Source organism: Episyrphus balteatus, chromosome 2 (assembly GCF_945859705.1).
Source record: "Episyrphus balteatus chromosome 2, idEpiBalt1.1, whole genome shotgun sequence".
Taxonomy (NCBI): Eukaryota; Metazoa; Arthropoda; class Insecta; order Diptera; family Syrphidae; genus Episyrphus; species Episyrphus balteatus.
In genome coordinates this window covers 39197144-39220298 of record NC_079135.1, presented here as the reverse complement: position 1 = coordinate 39220298, position 23155 = coordinate 39197144, and the positions used below count along the sequence as shown (strand labels likewise).

The 23155-nt window shown below is 31.8% G+C and overlaps 4 protein-coding genes across 5 annotated transcripts in view; 2 read left to right on the top strand and 2 right to left on the bottom strand.

The window, feature by feature from the left end:
• The window catches only part of LOC129908259 (neurexin-4), a 31823-nt gene extending 24779 nt beyond the window's left edge, over window positions 1–7044 (bottom strand). The window contains exon 1 of one of the 2 annotated variants that reach the window (XM_055984636.1): window positions 6657–7044. In XM_055984636.1, the coding sequence (XP_055840611.1) occupies window positions 6657–6726 (70 nt within the window). In that variant the 5' untranslated portion in view covers window positions 6727–7044. The remainder of the gene's footprint in view (window positions 1–6656) is intronic. The other variant, XM_055984635.1, reaches the window with a different exon arrangement.
• Window positions 7045–8020: 976 nt separating this feature from the next.
• Window positions 8021–13175, top strand: LOC129910125 (peroxiredoxin-2). The gene is made up of 5 exons (XM_055987393.1): window positions 8021–8048; window positions 8336–8534; window positions 8609–8726; window positions 12586–12991; window positions 13056–13175. The coding sequence occupies exons 2-5, from the start codon at window positions 8363–8365 to the stop codon at window positions 13104–13106; spliced, it is 747 nt and encodes a 248-aa protein (XP_055843368.1). The 5' UTR covers window positions 8021–8048; window positions 8336–8362; the 3' UTR covers window positions 13107–13175.
• On the bottom strand, window positions 13176–14952 carry LOC129910124 (spliceosome-associated protein CWC27 homolog). The gene is made up of 5 exons (XM_055987392.1): window positions 14824–14952; window positions 14620–14770; window positions 14165–14558; window positions 13534–14109; window positions 13176–13476 (listed from the first exon to the last, which is right to left on the bottom strand). Exons 1-5 carry the CDS (start codon window positions 14863–14865, stop codon window positions 13176–13178), a joined length of 1464 nt encoding a protein of 487 aa, XP_055843367.1. The 5' UTR covers window positions 14866–14952.
• A 2709-nt stretch (window positions 14953–17661) lies between these two features.
• LOC129911611 (protein CLP1 homolog) lies at window positions 17662–21692 on the top strand. The gene is made up of 4 exons (XM_055989460.1): window positions 17662–17878; window positions 17951–18500; window positions 20941–21445; window positions 21512–21692. Exons 1-4 carry the CDS (start codon window positions 17789–17791, stop codon window positions 21621–21623), a joined length of 1257 nt encoding a protein of 418 aa, XP_055845435.1. The 5' UTR covers window positions 17662–17788; the 3' UTR covers window positions 21624–21692.
• Window positions 21693–23155: the final 1463 nt, after the last annotated feature.

Sequence of the window (23155 nt, the reverse complement as noted above, 5' to 3'; positions counted from 1 at the left end):
AAGGCGCACGTACACATATACATACATAGATGCATTGTTGTGAACTTCTTTAATGGGATCTTGACATTACAAAAAAAAAACAAAGAAATGCTACAAAAAAAAAAAAACTACGTAGCTATTAAAAATATCGGGTCGAGTGATATTTTGTATCAATTTTTTAAAAAGCAGTAACAAAAGTTCTCCAATAAAACACTTTCGTCTTTTGCCTCACGTTTTACTCGACTAATATTTGATGCGTTTTTAAAGGCTGAAGTAAACTCGCCCGTATGTGGGATTGCACACAACCTAGCGAAGAACCTTTTCATAATGCACTTGGAGAACCTTTGTTAAGAGAGCTTTTTGAATAAGAGTTCCCAGGAAAAATCTTTTAGAATTCTTATAAAAACAAAACTGTCATGTAAACAATCCCGTAAAAATCCTCTCCGATTTAACTAGAAACACACTGTTCCGAAAGTTCATTCGAGGTCAAATTTTAGTGCAAAACGCATTTCAGTCTAACATAATCTATTTCTTTAGAGCTCCATCGAGAACAATAAGAGTAAGAATAAAAACAGTCAAACGATTGAAAGGTGGAATTAATTTTTGAAATCCAAACTGCATGTATTGTTAGACAATGTTTATGGTACGAATGACTGCTTCGTTAACCAGCGCTAATGTTGTTCTTCGAATTATGAATTTTTGATTGAAAGATGACAACTAGGGACGGAATGTTGTTGTCTTGAATGACTATATTGACGACACGGCCAACGTTCAACTCATTATATTTCCCGTCTCTTCATCATTCATAATGGGCCAAAACTTGCCAATGAAGGGATTTTCTATTACTACTACTAGTTTTGGGATTTCGCTGTGTTCATTTTGTTCTCATAGAAGAGTGTCGAGCTTCATGCATTAAATATCACCCGCTTGGAAGTGAAGTTAACACCCACTCAGTTACCTATTAACATTGGGCACTTTCAGGAAACGTTAAGGACTAAATGAAGGATCCAGAGATAAAACGGCACATGTCCACTATTAGACAAAAATAGACTAATGATGAGGTATTGTAGTATTTACTGAGCACTATCTGATAGCATCCTTACTTTTAGAAAACACATTTAAGCCTAGCTAAAAAAAAATAAGTAAATGGTGTGCCTTCAGTATCTACTTAGTCGTATGAAGAACGAAATTTTGAATTGTGTTTTCCCCGGAATGAGTTGGAATGGAGTTGTGCTGTTTTTCTCCTGGACCCTTCAAATATTTAGTCAACGTCATTTTCTGAACGATAAGTTTAATAGACGAGTAAATCGAAATATGGTGATTTTTCTTACCTAACTTTCCATTCAATTTTCCAATAAAATCGCCTGAATTGGAAGGATTTTTTTGACAGTTAAGCAATCAGAGACGCGAAATTTACCTCAATATTTAGTCCCTAACGTTTCTGAACCTGCCCATTGTCCTTAATTTTGATATTTTTGTTTTTTTGAAAACTAGATACTTAAAATACGAATTCTCTCAAAAATCTTTATCCTGCATTCGTTGTTTTCTAAGGTGTTCGAAAACAAATCAGTTTCGTTTCCACTAGTGATGGCGAAGTAACACTGAGTTTTGTTCTTGATTTTGTGGACTATGCGTGTGCTGGGATGAATACGATCGAATGTAGAAAAAAAATAAAGAGTTCCAAGAATCCTGTAATCTTACTTTAATGTACTGTGATTGTCCTTCACTTTTTAAATCAGTTCACATTAATCAAATACTTGTTACATCTGTTTACTGTCTAATGACAAGAATTACAAAAAGTCTTTAAATAAGTAAAACACAAAGTTCATTACCTTCTAAAAAAACACCTACATATTTTCCCTAAGTTCAACTGAAAAATAAATAGAATCGTTTTCTTAAGGCTATAAGTCAAAACATCGTTCTTAATACCCACCCCACCCAGTTAATTGACTTAAATGTCTTAAATGTCTAATTGAATTATCCTAAACGCATGTCATTGCGGAGGCCGTCACTGTACAACCCTCGATAGCCCAGTATGAAATTAGCCTTAATATGTTTCAATACAATTAACTGCGTGTGGATCCGCAAAGTAAAACAATTAACTTAAAAGCTGCAAAAACACTCATCGTATTATGAAACTTGAAACAAAGTCATAAATTTAGAAAAAAAAACACTACATTTTTAATTTAATACTTTGTTTGAAGAGTATTTAAAATCGTTTTTTATGCGCTTTGAATATTGCATTCTTGCCCAGTCCAACTATGCAATTAATAGTCATCGCATTACGCGCAATATTAAAATTCACGGAAGAAAAAAGTCTAAGAAATACAAAACCATAAATGCGAATTCCTTTATACGATTGTGAAGACATACAGTCTTCGCAGTAAGTGCAACAACAAAAACATAAAGCAAAATTCTAATGTGGGTCATTAAATTTCGTTCGCTTCAATGGCACCTACATACAGCTCAATCAATAGAACACAGGGAATTACTATTATCTGAAAGGAAAATCTTTAGTTGTGTTTTTGTGTAGACAGGAATGTGGAAGGATTTCGGTAATTAAAGGTTACTAATTAGGTTTATTGTGTTTTCAAGGAGCCACCTTCTGTTGCAACATAAAATTAAAACCTATTTGTACTCATTAAGTTGATTGCCTTGGATTTTTAGTAGAGAAGTATTGTTAGAGGAGTTTGACAATTATCAAACTGCTTAAGCCAATTACGTGATGCACGTGAGTTTATTGAGAGTTGTATCTATAACTGATTAGTGCTTAGTGATGAATCATTTTCACTTTTGCTCTTAAATGGAATGCTATATTATTGATATTTGATGTTGGTTTGTTTTCAATAATTGATGATGCATACTTTTGTTATTGAACTTTTCTAGGAAATAAAATAAAATTCTATCGACATCAGTTTTACAGGTATATTTTTTTTATTTTAGTAACATTTTATATACAAATTGTTTTGTATAACATGAAATGTAATAATATCAATAAAGCATGTTCAGTAGTTATTTTTACAGGGAGAATTGATTTGTTTTAATGTTATTCGGTTTCATTATAAACGCTGCGTGTTGGTTTGGTTTTCAGTTGATCCTAGATTTCTTATACCTTTTACACGCGATTTATAAAGGAAAATTAGTTAAAAATACAAAACAAAAAAACTTGTTGAAAGTCTAAGAACAAAACAGAAAACGAAACCCTAATATTGAATTAGACCTGGCCTTGACAACCGAACTTAGTGAATGTTAGTTATAATGATTTCAATTGGGTCGTGGAAAGAACGATCCCTTATTTTGGAGGCTTCTCTAGAATTAAATTTTGAAACTGAAATCTGCCACCAATTTTTGTCATCCAATTGAAAATTGTCTGTTTACATGGTTGTAAGACTTAAGAGAGCAAAAAATTGGTACACTCATTGGAAGGCAAATTTTCTTGACTTTTTTTAGAAGATGGGTTGATACAGTAAAAAAAAATCTTGTTGGAGGGGGGTCTTTTCCCCTCCGCTTAGCTTGAAAAAAAATTATTAAGAATTACACTTAAAATTAAGGAATTTATTTTGAATTTTGAAATTCAAAAAAAATTAAAAACAAAATTCGAACAAATTTTACAAAAATTTTATGTAGGAAAATGAATATTTATTTACATACGTAGTTTTCAATTTTCTCATTGGTTTTTAGTCAAACACAGAAAACTGGATGCGAAAATGTTTTGTCGTTTTCAATAAATTATAAAAAGAAACAAAATTCCTTTTTAAATTTGCTCTCAGTAACGTTTAAAAAATTATTATCCAATTGAAAATTGGACAAAATTTTAGTTAAGAACATTATCCAATGACCAATTAATTAGTCAAAAATCGTCCAATTATTTGGAAATAAGAAAAATTGTGTGTTTAGAAAAGTTCATACAATTACAAGAAGTCGGCAAATTTTTTGATAGAAAATTGGAAATTGGATGCCAATTTTATTTCTGTCACTTTTGATAAAATTGGATGTTTACATGGTTGTTAGAAAATTGATGAAAATTTGGAAGATCCAATATTGGAAGATCTTCCAATCGTGTATACTTAGGTAAAGTTGTTATTAAAAATTGTTTTTTTGTGGGTGACATCACGGGAAATTCGTTGTTTGAAGATTTTTTTCAATGGAGGGTTGGATTTTTTGTGTAGATCAAGAACAATTAATTGACAAACGAAAGCTATTATTTTATTGTACATTTCGACTATTACAAAAGTGACAAGCGTATTTTTTTAATTTAGTTTGATTTAGTAAATGGTTATAAGTGTTTTATAGGTATTAAGTAAAATTTTACCGTTTTTTAGTGTTTTTGCAACATGTCCATCGATGGGTCGGTCATCTGGCACCCTTATATACAATATATGAATTTGTATGGTGCCAGATACATGAAATACCTGTTTTATTTGAAGATCTAACAAACAGAGACTGTAGCATTCGTAAAACAAAAAATTGTTTCGCGAACTTTTCTACATGGACTTAGTGGACAAGCTAAGTTTTTGTGGACAAACAAAGATCATCAGGAGTGGATAGTAGTAAACTATTATTAAAATATAATAATAATGCAGAATGGCAATTTCGTGTTACACATAATGTTACATAATAGTAAGTTGAATGAAGAATGTACTCATTAGGCCAAAGCTGAGTTATGCATTTTGGAAGTTGACCAATAAGTTCCGTGTTGGTCTCTAGAACCAAGTTAGTTTAACATTAGCTGTGTTCCTTTGGCCTTAAGTATCTACTGCTAAGTACTTCTGGTTGTATTCAACTCCATTTCTTCTATAGAAAAAAAGTCTTTCGATTGATTCAGAAGTATTAAAAAGTAGCTTGCTGAGCCCAAAGGAACACAGCCATTAAGTAGAACGAAGAGAATTTTCAGAATTCAGAATAAAAATCGACACCTTTTTAGATAGAGGAAACGTGTCCAGAAGGACTGCATGGTATTGAGTTTTGCTAGGTGGATGAGGCTCGTGCGCTTTCAGTGGCAGTCAGAAAAAAAATCTCTCTGAGATTTCAAAAACTTAAAAAGGCTAAATAACTAAATTTTGACTTGAGTATGTAAAATTGGTTCAATAAAATATTTGCTTTTGCGTTTGACCACTCCAGATATTTTATATTATATTAAATATAATAATTTAATTTAATATAATATAAAATTATAATAAGAAAATGCTGAAGTAAATGCTTGAAAATGTTGCTTTTGGAACATTTTTACTTTCATGACACTATGAATTTTACCCTAAATGATGTTTCTTTATTTAAAAGTATTCTTTGGAATAAAATGTCCATGGCAACAAATTTTTGAACTTCATTTATTTTATCCAGGTGATGAAGTTATACATAAATACCTCAGCGATTTTTTCATCAGAAAAAAGCTTTCAACTTTCCATATTGAAAGCAAAAACTTATGCCTTTTTAAAAATATTTTTTGCTCCAAAGTCGTTTGGTCGATATTCAACAGTCTTTAGATTTGTCTTTGAACAAATAGAGAAGAAGGTATAATCACTTTAAATTATTTTTATTTTAAATAGAAAATTGAGTTTTCTACTAAAGTTTTTTGAGTACCTAAATCTTTAAATGTCTTCTTTGACAATTACCGAAGCATATGCAAAAAGGAATCTTCTTAAAAGATTTAAGCGTGGATAAAGCTTCCATTTTATGCAAAACTCAACAGTCAATTCAATAATTCTTTAAAGTTTTGTTATGTCCCCACCATTAGAAGGACATAGTTCTTTATTTTATACCAGAATAACCTATGTTCTCCAATTTCATCAAAATGCATCATACCTACTTCTCCCAAGTTAATAATCGATAATTAGAAAAGAAAAAAATACGCATTACTTTTTTCTCATTCCAAAGCAATAAAAAAAGGAATGAGGAAATCCTACAAAAAAAAAAACAGTGCATCACGTGTTCCTTATTCACATGGACCCAAACTCAACTTGAGTGCCAGCCAAAAAAAACATCATCCCCTTGACAAGGATAATCGCATGCTCAGTAGATTCCACTTTGCCGAGATGTTGGCGACATTCCCTCCCCCTTTTGAATTTGTAAACCGGCAGTAAATGAGTAAAATCCTTATGCTTCCATCTTGTTCATAGACAAAAAAAAGCCGCTTAATAAAATTTTACTATGAAACTACCGCCTTAAAGAAAACAATAAACTAAACGAGAGATTCAACTAAACATCTGTTTAATAATAAATTGATGATAACATAAATTGTCTTAGAATAAATGAATCATCAACTATTTAACATCACAACACGCTAGTTTAAAGTCAACCCAAAACCAAGAGCAACAAGAGAAGTCAAGATCCACTTGTACACATCAACGAGACACTCATTCTCATACCGAGCCTAGAAAAATATAAATAATAAAAAATACGAAAATACGAGACGATTCCCCCATGGCTCATTGTGATGTTACATCGATCGTTACCGTAGTGTTCCCCCACTTCTTGATTCTAGCGATCCAAACAAGCCGTACACGCCCAAACTCCACACAAAATTTTGTATTGTTTCTATGACCTGGAACTGCACAAGCAGACATCAGAAATTCATTTCATATTTGTAATGTTTTCATAAAATTGTGCAACATATTTACTAACTTAATATCTAATTTAAAATTGATTTTTATCTTTATTTTTTAAAGAAGTTAATTTACCTGCATTAACAACATTCCGAAGGGTGACAAGAAGTGTTATAAGCACAAGTACACTCATCGCACGAAACATTTTCACTCTTAATTTTTTTTTATTTTATTTTTTTACTTGAGCATTTGGTAAAGATAATATTTATTCTTTAGTTTTCACTGAATTTTAATTAGTTTTTTTTTAATTAAAAAGAGATCATTCGGGGGTATAAAATTAAAGTGGAAAAAACTAATAAGAAAAACAAGAATTCTTCACTTTTTTTTGTATGGAGTACCAACAAAAAAAAATAACACACACCCAAAAGGAGAAAATAAATTAATCACTACTGTGAATTGAAAAAAATTGGAGCCGCGCGACGCCAACCAACACGCTTGGCTTTCGAAATCTGTCTGATTCGATTTTGTGATGTTTTCGAAAAAAATGGAGCAAAATGTCAGTTGGTTTTTTCTTTATTTGTGAATGTTGGCTAAACTGATGGAGACAAATTGTACTAGAATGTAGATTATTAAATTATTTCTGTTACAAAAAAATAATACTATTTTTTAATGAACAAATTCGTTTGAATTCGCGTGTATTTGGATTTTTTGAAATTATCATGAGTACTTTATTAATGATTTTCAATTTCCGCGTTCTTTTGGAGATGGCAGACGGCTCATAAATTGATTTTCTAGTACATTTACTACAAGAGTTCTTTTTGCACAAGTAGATTGCAATTGAATTCATGTCAGCCCTGTTAATTTGGAGGTGGTAGTTTACTAATAGCCCTGTTCCTTTTGGGGGGTGGCAAAGTACACTAGTAGTTTACTAGCGATTTTCAATGAAACGCACTTTCAATGAATTCAATACAAATCGTATCTACTTGGGAAGAAGAGCATGAGTAGATGGCAGTACTAGATTACACATTGTATCTACTATTAGTAGACTACCACCTCCAATATGGAATAGGGCTTATATTTGATTCGTGGTTTAAGAACTTTCATTTTCTGAAATCAGTGGTAAAGCTGAGATTTAGCACTGGTTCAAGGTTCATATATGTAAAAATAGCCAAATTTATACTTGAACCAAAGTTGAACCACAGCTAGTCCAACGAAATCAGTAAGTTAAATTGCTCAACCAAAGTTGAACTACCAACGTTTGTACAACTCGCCGTCAGTTGAACTTTGTTTTTTTTTTTCAAATGGTCACAAAAAATGTTTTTGAAAACTACTCCATTTTTTTACAAGTTCTGTTAAGAATCAAGTACATTTTAAAAAAGAGTTTTGGTATCACTTTTTATCAGTTTAACCAACTTTTGAAAAAGAAATTTTTCAATTGCTTTTATAACTCTCCTTCGGCATATTTCTGGCTAAGAAAGAAGTTTAAAAAGAAACATCCCAACACCAACACAAAATTTGTATACAACAGTAAGATCTGTTTTTTTATTTATCTTATCATTTGTTGTTAACTATTAACTACTTATAGTCAAACTGATTACTCATATCAACAAACTAGACCATCAACCAATCAATTAGTTGTTATTGATAAGAAATTATATTTTTATGAGATTCGGCAAGTTTCTTCAAGTACTTTAAGATACACCTCTTTTTTTTTTTGTATAGTATTCTGCTTATCAGAAGAAAGACGTGGTTAAAAAAATTTGTATTCGTGGCTTGAAAGCCGGCTAAATTTAGTTTTCATTTTATTTTTATAGAAAATAAGGTCAATCACGTTTAAAAAAATGCAAGTTGCATTTAAGTTATTCACCCTTACTGGGATTGTTTTATTACTTCCGTTTATAAACGCGAATTTGGTTGGTGAAGATGATTCTTGTTACTCATTTGCCGGTGGCTCAGTTTATCCAGCAGGACAAGCTAAAGCCGATCATCAATTGCAATATACAAAAGCAGTCAGTAAGTTGTTTCGTTTCTTTCTTATTTTATGCTGAAAATGAAAATTATACCTTTTATTCATATTTTAATTTTAGTTTCTAAACCTGCACCTAGTTTTGAAGGAACTGCTGTAGTTAAAGGAGAGATAACAAATCTCGCATTATCCAGTTATTTGGGAAAATATGTAGTCTTACTTTTCTACCCATTGGATTTGTAAGTATACTTTCTTTATATGAATGAATATTAATTCAAATTGAACAGGTGAGAAGAGGTCATCGACAGGGCAAAGTTTTTTATATGTATATGTATATGGTATATGCAGATGACGTTGCATATAGATGACGTTGATTTATAATTACATGTTATGCATTCGAATAGGTTCAGTGTCATGTTTTATTTTTGTTTTCGTTTAAAAAATCAATGCAATAATTGATTGATTTATAATAAGAATGCTAGATATTATTGTCCGTCTTTATATGAAAAAAAAAAAAAATATTTAAGCTGCTTACGTTTTTTGACAGCAGAGGTTCTTAAGATTGGAAGAATCCAAAATTATAAGGACATGGTGTACGCTAAACTAGAAATAAAGGAAACATAATTTTGGTCAGGGAAAGTCAGGGAATTTTAAAAGCGGTCAAGGATTTGACTGGGAATAATGTATAGGTAGTTGGCTATGTTATCAATCACGATATCGCACCTTTCACGATAAACTCCTTGAAGGTTGAAGCTGTTATTATGAAGATTATGTTTTTTGCCTTGACTTGTAACTTAGTCCCTATTTATTCATTCTCGATTATATTAAAAGAAGCCATTAAAAATGAAAAATTTGTCATTTCGCATTTTAAATGGTGACTTTAAATTTAATGGGCCATATTCATAGACGCTGCACATAAAGGTATTTCAACAATGTTTTTGTTACAAAAAAAAAAAAAATAGGAAGAAAAAATTTTTACAAAATAATTTTTTTATTTTTTCGCCAATATAAAAAATTTTTAAATGCCCAACACCTATACAAAATCATTTCGGGAGAAAAAATTCAGATTATAATTTTTTTAATACTAATTATGCAACTATATTAAAATTTTCTATGTGCTGAAAATTCGCGCGACTGTGTTCAAGTTTTCATACAAATAACAACAATTGCGGGATCTAGCAGGATACACAAAGAAATTTCTTTTCATACATAAAATTCTTTAAAAAATAATCCCCTTTTTGTCCACCACTAAAAAAATATAAGGGTAAAACAAATTTCATAAAATAAATTGTATTTGAAATGTCTAATACCTGTTGTTTCCGTATCCATCCCTATTTTCAACAGAAAAAATTTAAACACTGCAATTTTAATAAATAGCTAACATTGTCCCAAGACCGCGCAAATCAGTCCTGTCTCACAAATTTTCAATGATTAAGTTCCCACTAATTTTTTTTTTTTTGGTTTCTCGCAATTGGTGAAGAGTGAGGTTTTAGCCTGTTGTTTGTTGGAGTGTCTAAGATAAACTAAAGTCTAAAAACGACTATGAATATGCCCCAATGTGTTAATAAATTGGGCCTTAATAAAGTCGCCATTTGAAATTTCCTTTTTTAAATGGCAAATTTAAATTAAATGTGCCAATAAATTAGGCCTTAATAAAGTAGCTCAAAAAGGAAAAATGGATTTTGTTACTTCGATGAGCTCAAACATTTCTTCACTTTGCTAAAATGATTATCCAAAAACGATTGATTTTTAAAACAAGTCTAATTTCTTGGAAGTCCCTGAAACTTAAAAGAAAGAACGTTGATTTCGGAAAACAAAAACTTTTAATTTCTGAACATAGTCTCGTTCTTGAAATAACAAGAGTTTATTATTTTTATTTTAACAATACGAGCCAATGCAATCGGTAACAGATAGAAAAATCTTTGAAAAATACAGTTGGCTCTTATTGCCTGAAATTTAATGAATTCCATTCAAATATGGGATATGAAAGATACATATACACTTCGCGTCACTTGAATAGAAACAACATTTTTTCTTTAGAAAATAGCGATTGGCGCTTTGGTGAGGTAACTTAGTAGATTTTTGGTTTTGCATTTTCAAAGAGGAACCTTTAACAAACAATGTTGTAAAAACAAAAAACCCAAAACAGAAACCGTATGGCTTCTAGTTGCGTTTTTTCGCATTACCTCACAAAAAACAGTGTTTTTTTTTGCGTCACTTGAATAGAAACAAGCTCTTAAATTAGATAAAAATGATGAAAAATCATGGAAAACGCTAATTATAGTAAAGCAATATTAAGCTTTGACATTATTTGCACATTATAACCAATTATGGGCTACGAGCTACCAATAGGCACCACAGAAAATGCATAAATAGCAGCTAACATTGGAAATGCACCTGCACTATGCAAAATCGAGAAAGATATTGGAAAATTTGCCAAATTTGGATGAGATAATTTTTAAAATATCGGAAACTAGTGATCAAATCAAAAAATAAGACAGGTGAGACCCAAGTCACGAGCAGAGAAAAAAATAACTTAAAAACTAGCTGCAATTTTCTTCACTTTGCCGCTAAAATCGGTCAAAAACGTGGTGATAGTGCGATGGAAACGTGTTGGTGTGTTCCATCCTGGAAATTATAAAAGGTGCACAACATTAAAAAAGCCTCAAAATGCAAAATAACAACATTTTAAGTTCTACTAAGATTACAAAAAATTTAACTATTTTATAGTTGCATTCGAACTGAAAAGTAGTGGGGTAAAGAGTGGTTTTTTAAAGGAAAACATACCAACTCAGATGGACCACGTTAATATTAGCCCTATTTCATTGGTTTATAAAAGAATAACCTTAATCGCATCGCCAATACAGGGCACTAAAATGTGTTATAGTAATACGCTTTGTTTTAATGATGTGCAATAGCAAAATTGAAGCTTCACGCTTTAAAAACAGATGCTAACTTTTACAAAGAAATAATGGTAGAAGCTCTTGGCAAGTTTAGGAACGTGGAACACAACCGTCTTAGAGATTGCACAAGGATAGTTCAAGAAAAAACAACGCAATAAAAACAAAACAGATGCATTCCGGATAAAAACGAAAGTTTATTTCACTTATTCAATCCTTAAATTGTAGAAAATGTCATTTTCTTAATTTGTAAGAAGTTACTAAACACTTTTATCACTTTCTCCAATTAGGTCCACGATTGTGTACAGTAGAAGTGCATTTTCAATGTTAAATTCTATTTATGCATTTTCTGTGGTGCCTATTGGTAGCTCGTAGCCCATAATTGGTTATAATGTGCAAATAATGTCAAAGCTTAATATTGCTTTACTATAATTAGTGTTTTCCATGATTTTTCATCATTTTTATCTAATTTAAGAGCTTGTTTCTATTCAAGTGACGCAAAAAAAACACTGTTTTTTGTGAGGTAATGCGAAAAAACGCAACTAGAAGCCATACGGTTTCTGTTTTGGGTTTTTTGTTTTTACAACATTGTTTGTTAAAGGTTCCTCTTTGAAAATGCAAAACCAAAAATCTACTAAGTTACCTCACCAAAGCGCCAATCGCTATTTTCTAAAGAAAAAATGTTGTTTCTATTCAAGTGACGCGAAGTGTATAAATAAACCTACCTACTCAAGAAATGATATTTCAAAACGTAATTTTTTATTTTTTTGGTCAGAGAAATTTTTTTTTATTGTTCAGGAAAATCAGGGAATTTTATTTGAAAAATAATGGACACCATGAAGGAGGTATCATAGAAAACAGTTTTGTTGTGATTAACATTGAAAAGGAGCAGAATTTGATGACAAATTGAATGAAATTTTATAAAAATAAATTTTGAACAAATTTTGATCCTGCGTTCCAAGATCGAAGCAGGAAAAAGTTCAGCTTGGGCTTAAGTTCATCTCGACTTTCGCTTATTAGGTCGCAGATGTGTAGTTTCCATGACAGCAATTATGTTTTCACAACCTTGAAGTCAGATTAGTAACATTTTTATGATCTGTAATAGATAATTTAAAATCGATAAAAATGTTAAGGTCTCATATTTTCCATTTGCTACAACATTTTCTTTTGCTATTGGCAAATTTTTATTTATTTCTAGCACTTTTGTCTGCCCAACGGAAATTCTCGCCTTCTCCGATCGTATCGAAGAATTCCGTAAAATCAACACTGAAGTTATAGCTTGCAGTGTTGATTCACACTTTACTCATTTGGCCTGGATTAATACACCACGCAGAGAGGGTGGCTTAGGTGCAATCAAAATCCCATTACTTAGCGATTTGACACATCGAATTTCCAAGGACTATGGTGTCTATCTTGATGATTTGGGTCATACTTTGCGTGGACTTTTCATTATTGACCAACACGGTGTTTTAAGACAAATCACAATGAATGACTTGCCTGTGGGACGATCAGTCGATGAAACTCTTCGATTAGTTCAAGCCTTCCAATATACCGATACACACGGGGAAGTTTGTCCAGCTGGATGGAAACCAGGTAGTGATACGGTAAGTTGTAAAACTTTTCTCAAAAATAATACGAAGTGAATTAAAATGAAATAAAATTTTACAGATTGTTCCAAATCCCAAGGAAAAGAAGAAGTACTTTGAAAGGAACAATTAAATTAACTAAGAAGTTTATTTGTACAATTTTTTTTTTTTTTTTCAATAAAGATCATGTGAAAAACCCTTGCTACCGTGTTTTCTTTGACGACGATTGACTTCGATGATTTTCTCCACGTTTTCGTTTGTTTAAAGGATTCCTTGGATCATAGGCATCGTACCAGTCGTCAGATTTTGTTGAAGCATCTTTGGCTAAAATTGGAGCTGTTTGTTCAAATCGTAGAGTATGAGCCAACCAATCGTCTCCTTGGATTTCTTTCTCTACATTCGCATCATTCAGTGATTCGTCATTGTCATTGTATTCTGTGTTTTGTTTAAGGGTCTCTAACTTGTTGCGGAATTTCTTCAAGAGATCCAAAGTAAATTGTTCCCTAAGAAAAAAAAAATCATTAAAACTTGGAATGTCTTGAATAAAAAGGAGATTTTACCTCGTTGGTCCTTTTTTGGGTAACTTTTGATTCAAAGTTGTGTATTTTACTTTTTCATCAATATAGTCTTTGACCATTTCATTCGACGATTCTGGCTTGACTTCAATTTCTTTTTCAATTTTCATCTCCAAAAGTTTATCTTTTGCCTTCTTATCTGACTGATATTGTTTCTTCAGAGTCAGTATCTCCTCACGAATTACTTCTTTCTTCTTGGCTTGATCGATTTCTTTTTTGCGATCACTTGTCATTAAAACATCTTCATCAGAATCCTCTTCTTCTTTAGGAATTATAACCTTCTCAGGCTTTTTAGATGGTTTCTCTTTTTTGACCATTTTCAACTTGTTCTTAATCCTTGAAAGTTTTTCCTCAGTTGTCTCATTTTCTGAAACACCATCATAATCTTCTATATCAGAAGGAGTGTTCCCACGTTCTATTTTTTCAACTTCTTTGCTAAGTTTTGGATCATCAACTACGTCATGAAGAGATTTAGCTTTGCCAGCATTTTTCTGAGCAAATGTATTGCTTTCTTCTTCATCTTCTTCGGCTTCCTCACCGAAAGACAATAAACCGAAATTCCTAAGAAGTTTTCAATTAAAAAGTTACAAATGTTTGACTGAATGTTTGCACTTACTTGACACCCTTTTCCTTCTTCTTTCGTTTCTCTTTCTTGGAATCGGATTTTGTGGTTCGTGGAACAATATCATCAAATGGATTATGAAGAATTTCTGTTTTGATGATTTTGTGAGGATACATCGGTCGTTCGGTGTGATCCACGAGTCCTTCTTCTAACTTCAACATATTGAATACAGTATCACCTGTAACCTTGCCAAAAAGTGTATTTTTATTCTGAAGTTCTGGCGTTGGAGCCATTGTGAAGAAGAATTGCGACGCATTGTCATCAATATCTGAATTGGCCATTCCAACGAGTCCACGACGAACATAACGCAGACGTGAGTGGAACTCATCTTTGAATGGTGCTCCGTAAATGGATTCGCCACCAGTTCCATCGCCATTTGGATCACCACCTAGAATTTAAACGAGGATCCTAGGACGGTCTTTTTAGTTTGTTTTATTTAAAAGCCTTACCTTGAACAATAAATCCTTTTACAACACGATGAAATATTGTACCATTGTAATAGCCTTCCATGCATAATTGGATAAAATTGCGGCAAGCTTTTGGACATTCTCGAGTCCATAGTTCTATATCAATATCACCGACAGAGGTTTTGAGTAGAACCTATAAAATGTGTGGTTAATAAAATAAATAGTGTCTGATTTGTATAAACTTACTTTTCCTGAAGTAGGGGGCTCTTGAATATAAATATTACTCATTTTTGCTTAATTTTTAGTTTTTGTTTTAAAATAAAATTATTAAATATTTTTGGTTGCGTTGACGTTTCCAAAACAAATCATTTGTCAAAAAAAAAAAAAGAAATACAAAAGTGTGTTTGTAGATAAAACTTATTTAAGCTGGAAACGCAATGGTAGGCTGTATTTGTACTACTTTCAAGTGAGCTTAAGCGTAATACGCAGCTGAAGCGAAACAAAATTTTCCATACAAAATTTCTTTAACGAAATCTTGAGCGAAATTAAATTTGTTTTGTTTTTGCTTTTAAAATTATTTTCTGATGTTTTTTATTGAATTTTTTTTATTTGTTTTCTTATTATTTACTTTTCTATAATACCCGATAGTATTTTTTCTGTCAACATGTTCGCTGAAGCGAAATGAAATTTTCCATACAAAAATAGTAGGGGTATTCACGATTCGATGTAAATGGTCTTGTATCGTTGTAAAAGTGCAAAAGTGTAACATTTTCTTAAAATAAAACAACCAAATATACAGACTAAAATTTTTTTACACTTTTACACTTTTGCTATACCCCAACCCTATTGCAAAAATAAAATACAATGGTGCAAAATTTGTTTATTGTAGTTGTAGTAGTAGAAAACAAAAGGGGTATTCACGATCCGGTGTAACAAAAAGGTGTATAAAAGCAAAATTTTGTTTTCTACTACTACAAATACAATAGACAAATTTTGCACCATTGTATTTTATTTTTGCAATAGGGTTGGGGTATAGCAAAAGTGTAAAAGTGTAAAATAATTTTAGTCTGTATATTTGTTGTTGTTTTATTTTAAGAAAATGTTACACTTTTGCACTTTTACAACGATACAAGACCATTTACATCGAATCGTGAATACCCCTAAAATTATGCATTTTTACACCTTTTTGTTACACCGGATCGTGAATACCCCTAGTATAACGAAATCTGGAACGAAAAAAATTTCGTTTCATACCGTGGGTAGTACACCAGCTTTATAGGTGCGAATAGCCCTTTGGGTTCGAAACTCGGAAGCAAAAATGTTAGTTGGGACTTCCTAGTAACTCTAGATATAATTAAAACTATCACCATTCTGCAATTCCCTTTGGAATTCCTACGTTCCTATAAAATTTTTGTATACCAAAGGTGTTTAATACTACGTTTCCACTTACCCTGAATCCGAGATTTAGCTAAGTAGATTTAGCATAAATCTCGAGTTTTGTTCTAAATCTCGGATTGAAAGTAGGTGAAAACTTAGATTTAGGGTAGCTGGACCCAAATCTGAGGTTGAGCGAAGTAGATTTAAAATAAATCTCGAGATTTATTCTAAATCTACTTAGCTAAATCTCGGATTTAGCGTAGGTGGAAACATAGTATAAAATTTTTTACATTTTGCATAGAAAAACGAATTTCAATATTTTTTTAAAGAAAAAGTGCAAGCTATTAAAGTTTTTAAATGCTCATGTATTAAGGGCCAGTTGTACAAATATTTAATCCGTGGATCAGCAACTTTTATCTTCTGAAATCGGTGGTAAGATTCCGGTTTAGCACTGGTGCAAGGTCCACATAATGTAAAAATAGCCACAATAGCCATGCTTGATCTGGCTGTTTTTACATATGTGGACCTTGCACTACTGCTAAACCAGAACCTAAGCACCGATTTCAGAGGATACAAGTTGCTGAACCACGGATTAAATATTTGTACAACTGGCACTAAGGCCCAGTTGTACAAATATTTTTGATCCGTGGATCAGCAACTTTTATCTTCTGAATTCAGTGGTAAAATTGATTTTTAGCACTGGTTCTAGGTCCATATAAGTTGAAATAGCTAAATCCATCCTTGAACCAAAGTTGATCCACTGCTAATTCACCGAAATCGGTGGGTTAAATTCCTGATCCGAGGCTGAACCACGTTTGTACAACTGGCCCTAAGTAAATTATTGTAGAAAATTATAAAAAAAAAGAAATTTATAAAATTCATTATTTTGTTGTTGTGGTGAACGAAAACGAAAGATTATGAAATTTAAAATACACTGAACGAAAAAAGCTAATGTTTTCTAAACTGGTTAGCGATAGAAATGTTTTCTATTTGCCATAGCAGCCATTTTAGGCTTATCCATTTTTTACTGGATACCTTGTATAAACGTGGTCTAGTCAAATTGTTAACTTACTTATTTCAAAAAATTGAAGTTAAAGGATCTACCACCAATGACGACCGACAACAAGAAAACTCTGCTAAATCGAGTTTGTATGAAAAAATTCCAAACCGGAAAGTCAGCGTTCAGGTGTTGATGACATTTTTACTAGCGTTTTTGTTGCTTTGGCTAAAAAAATCATTATGGCCCTAGCAAAAGAATAATGGTGTTTTCTTTTGGTAAAAAAAATCAATTTAAGGCTTGGCCACACCGGAGGGTGCGGTATAGCGGTAACGATATTTGTACTAAAAAAATTCCACACCTGAACGTTGATGTGTCAGTTTGGAATTTTTTTCATACAAGTACCCTCACCGCTACCCGTACCGCTACCGCATACCCTCCGGTGTGGCCAAGCCTTTATTTTTTTATCTAAATCTGTCAAAAAAAACAAGTTTTTGATCAGTTCAACTACAATTAAGTAGTCGCAATAACAATTTTTTGACAGAATTAGATCAAAAAATAAATTGATTTTTTTACAAAACGAAAACATCATAAGATTCTGTTATCGCGACATTGTGTGCAGTGCCTTATCATATTCTGTGTACACCTTAATGTTTTAATTATTTTGATTTTGGTTAGAACTGTACATAAACAAATAAACGTCATTTTGACATTTCGTATTTATTTTAATTATTTTTTTGATTTTACAAATTACAAAACAACTCACATTGCTCAAAGTGGTTAGCAAAAAAAGATAATTTTCCACATTAAACTTTATTTTAATACAAAAATATCACAATGGAAATAGAAGAAGAAACTTTCACCCTCGAACAAGACTCAGAACTACGTTTTGAAATTGAAGAAAAAGATGCCAAAGTCTATGTCCAGGTAACGCTTCTTCAATCACATCAAAATACTGTAAATTCATTTAATTATTTTGTTGATTTCTTTAATTCACAGTTAAAATCTGGATTTGCCGAAATGTTTGGCACAGAATTAGTCAAAAAGAAGTCATATGAATTTATCACTGGTGCTAAAGTCGCCATATTCACATACCAAGGCTGTACGATTGGAGTTCGTGGCAAAACAGATGTTCGTTACACTTCCAAAGAAACACCAATGGTACAATATCTCAATTGTCATGCAGCACTTGAACAAATGCGTACTCAAGCCGAAGAGAAAGACACTCGTGGTCCTATTGCGATGGTAGTTGGACCAAATGATGTTGGCAAGAGTACACTTTGTCGTATACTCTTGAACTATGCAGTACGTCTTGGCAGACGACCACTATTCGCTGACATCGATGTTGGCCAAGGAGCTATCTCAATACCCGGAACAATTGCCACAGTTCTGATTGAAAGACCAGCAAGTATTGAAGACGGATTCTCGCAAACAGCGCCTTTGGTCTTTCATTTTGGTCACAAAAGTCCAAATGACAATAAAACTTTGTATACTTCTATTATCTCGAAAATGGCTGAAGTGACCTTGGAATCTTTATTGAATAAACGCAGTAAGTCCTTTATACTTGGGTAAAAATCATTGAGGTGGAAAATTTGATGACCAGACATTTAAAAAAAATCAATATAACATTAAATTAAAGGTTTTTTCTCATTCAGTAAATAAAATAATAGGAACGTGCATTATGCCACTTTTGTGAGGCCCTTACTTGAATATGCTAGCCAAGTCTGGTCTCCTTATCACCAAGTCCACATAAAGAGAATTGAATCAATACAACGCAGATTCCTTCGTTTTCCCTTAAGAGGTCTTCCGTGGGTTGACAATTTAAACCTGCCCCCATATCAAGAACGGTTGCGACTCATTAACTTACAATCTCCAGAAAAACGTCGCGAAGTTGCTGATGTTATTTTCATATACCAAATTTTATCTAATGTGATAGAAAGCTCCACCCTTTTTGAGCAAATTAGTTTTAACGTAAGTTCCCACTCTCTCAGAACGACCCCGCAATTTCGTCTAGCTCTGCATAGAACTGATTATGGCAAAAATGAACCGATTACGAGAATGTTAAGGAATGTTAATTAAAATTGTAATATTTTTGATTGCACTAACAGCAAGATCAGACAAAAAACCTTCTATATGGTATTTTATAGCTTTTTTGGATCTAAATATTAGTAAAAGGGAAACTGAAACTGGACTTTTTTGTATTGATTTAACAAGTGCTTAAGCATGCTTTTTCATTTTATTTTTTGTTTTTTTTTTCTACACTTTTTTTAATTTTTTCTTTATTTAATACTTTATTTTTATTTTTTTCTTTATAGTGGAATGCTTCCGCATGCTTCTATATAGATATTTACTTTTTATTATTGTAACTGCTTGTAATAAGCAGCCCCGCTCTTATCTCGTGTTTTTCTTTTCTTAAAAAAAAACTTAATTTAAGTGCCGATATGACTAGCCACCGCAAGTGCCATTATACTCGGTGTAAATGGACCCCAGCGCGTGCGGTATCTGGGGGGGAAAGAGGCATGGGATAAAATTATATTTAAAAAAAAAGTTCCCGGACATCTCCATAACTCAAAAACTGGGGTCGAATCACCACACACGATTACGATAATAACGTTTTGACTATTGCTCTCTCTATTTAATCAGTAGAAAAAGATAGGAATACATAGCAACCATACGTTAACGAACGTATGCCGTAGTTCGACCCCTGAAATTCAAATAGGATAAAAATACATTAAAGTCAATTATTTGTAAGTATTTCTTTTCTTAACACTGCTTCTACACAATACTCTTTATAAAATTGTACATCTCTTACAAATAAATTAAATTCTATTATTATTTATACATTTATAGCTGCGTTCCTATGGGAACATATATCTATTGCTTAGTACTTAAAACTACTTCGAACTGCTTTTGCTATATTGAAAAAGTAGTTTAAAGCAGCTTTAAGTACTAAGTAGTAGATAAATATTTCCAAATGAACGCGGCTAGTAAGTGGTGTTCTTAAAGTGTCAGCATTTTAATCATCTAACGTACAAATCGTTTTTAAAGTTGACATTATATAGATTTATCATTCCACTATATATTAAATATGTTATTATTAGCGTACATCAATTAACCGTCATTCCGGGAACGCTTGTTTTGGGGTATATTTAGAATAAATTTTTTTTTTTTTGATATTATGATCAAAGCTCGAGATCACTACAATATAATCACAAAAATATTTCGTTTCACTTTTAACTCAATTAAGGTCGAAACGTCGCGTCATTTCCGAGAACGCTTTTAGAATCTGAATAAATAATGTGGTCTTACACACATAATTGTGCATTTTTTGGGTATTTTTAATGAGTATCCTACCCAAGTATTACTGTCATATACACTTTTAACATAAAAGTTACAAAAAATAACAAAAGAAAGAATTACTTATGGCTTAGGTATTTTGTACATGCATAAAATCATTTTTTTTTATAGAAATTGGTCTTTTAACCATTATATTTGATTTATTCAAGACTTACTAATTTAATATACTAATACATCATTCACATTTATACTATTTTTAGAACCCTAAAGTCGTTTTAAAGAGATCACCACCATTTCGAGGAACGTTTTTATAATAGGCGTGTTTTTTCTATTACTCAGTAGCTACTCATTTTTTGATTTTATTCGAAAAACAATAACAAAAACTTACTTGTGTAATTTTTATTATTGTTTTCGAATAAAATAAAAAATGAGTAGCTACTGAGTAATAGAAAAAACACGACTAATATTAATTTTGGGGTTTTGCCGTAAATTGAAAAAATACACATTTTTGTGCTCTGCTCGATTATAAACCGACAAATTATAGCTCAAGCGAACATTTGAGCATGAAATTTTTTATCATAAAACAAAGTTGATTTCTTAAGAATTAGGTCCTCGAAATTTCCCACCTCCATGATTTTGAACCACTTTGAGAAAAAAAAAGAACCCCAGTTAATTATATGAATTCTTTTCAGCAAAATACTCCGGTATGGTTATTAACACTTGTGGTTGGGTAAAAGGAGAAGGTTATCGTCATTTATTACATACAGCTCAGGCCTTTGAAGTGGGAGCAATCTTTGTTCTCGATCAAGAACGCCTTTATAACGAACTTCTACGTGATATACCTTCGTTTGTAAAAGTTGTCTTATTGCCAAAGAGTGGAGGAGTAGTTGAACGTAGTAAAGCTTTACGAACCGATGCCCGAGATCTAAGAATTAAGGAATATTTCTATGGTTTCCGGACTCCGCTGTATCCATTTTCTTTTGAAGTCAAATGGAGTGATGTGAAAATCTTTAAAATTGGAGCACCACCATTGCCCGATTCATGTATGCCTATTGGAATGAAAGCGGAGGATAACCTCACAAAATTGGTGGCAGTACAACCGAGTCCTTCACTTATGCATCATTTGTTGTCATTGAGCTTTGCAGAGTCACCTGAAGATGATGTTATTTCAACGAATGTTGCTGGCTTTGTCTGTGTGTAAGTAGAGAGCTTAGATTTCTTTTTTCTTTCTTTTATAATTAATTTTTTTTTTAATTTTTGTAGAACTGATGTTGATACTGAAAGACAAACCATTACCGTGTTATCGCCACAACCCCGTCCGTTACCGTATACATTGCTACTTTTATCAGAGTTACAATTTATGGATAGTCACTAGTTTATTCTGCTACTGTTTTTTACTGTAGAAGGAATACATGGATAAATAAAATATTTTTATACAAACTGATATGGAAATTCAACTATTTTTGAATTAAGATTATGATTTTGACCATTTTGATTTAAGAGAGAATGAAATGTAAAAATAAATGATTTAAGTCCCGAAATACTTGTTTTCGATAATGCTTTCTAATTTTATATATTTTCTCCTTGAGCCTTAAATGCAAATTAAAACTTTATGCTCATATTTAGTAGTTGTGAATGTAGAATAATATATTTTTCAAGGCCAAAACCAATGTTTCCCAAATGAATTTAAAATATGAAATGTTTTTCAGAAAAGTATTTTTAGACCCCCTCCCATACGATTTATTTCTTGTCTCGACCGAACCTACACGATCTAGCTTTTTTGCACATTCCTGCTGTATCACACTGTATGTTTCTGGGGCTGAATTACTGCATTCGATTACGATCATTACGTTAACGTATTAACGCTATGTCTGTCTTTTTTTACTGATTAAATAGAGATAGCAATAGTCAAAATAGTATGGTCGTATAATTGTATGCCGTAATTCTATTCCATGGTATAAAAAGAGAAAGTATGATCATAAGAAAAAAAGTCTGTATCGAGAACTGTCAGATTAAAAAAAAGATGACTTCCTAAGCTTTTGACAGCTGTTCTATTGAAATTGTTGTTGTAAAAAAAAATTTCTTGGAAATTGTTGTTACTTTTGACTTTGCCAAATTAAACGTTGAAAACTTATTACTCCATTTTGTAAAATGGCGACTCTAATGATCATACCTTGTCTTTTTATACCATGATTCTATCCCAAAAATATATAAGAGGAGAACTGCATGACTAAAATCGACTCGTGAAAAGTCTGCATAAAAATGTTACGTCGAGTTAATTTGGCAGCATTCTTACATTCCCTCCGGCCATCCCTGTAATTTATTTATCTGTCATCTTTATTTTGTCCATTTTATGCATGTATAAAAAGAAATGACCTATCACAAACACTAATAAATTACAACAGGGACGAAGTTAAAGTATGATTTGAAGAATTGTGGTAAAGGCGCCAGTTAAAAAATTCTTAAATAAGTTTTTATTTAATTAACAACTCTTATTATCAAAATGAATATTTCACAAAATTTCACTAAAAACAAAATTTATAAACCATACAACTCTCATTCAAACACAAAATGTATTAATTAACTTTGCTCAACTAGTTTTAACGCCTCATCACTGCCAAAATATATAAATTCACTCCTGTATTTTTACACTCATCATTTACCAATACTTAAGTAAAATTGACATTTGTTTATAGGGAACCATCTTCTTCCATATCCATATCCGTTCCATCTTCTTCCATATCCATGCATTAGCGAAAGTAATCGGTTTAATAGTGGCCCAAAAATTTCTTCAGAGAACATACAAGAGTGCAAAATCTATTCAATATTTTGGATAAAAACGTAAACATTTGCTAAATTATTTCCCTTTCCAATTTTTCCTTAAATTCACATTTATATTCTCATAGG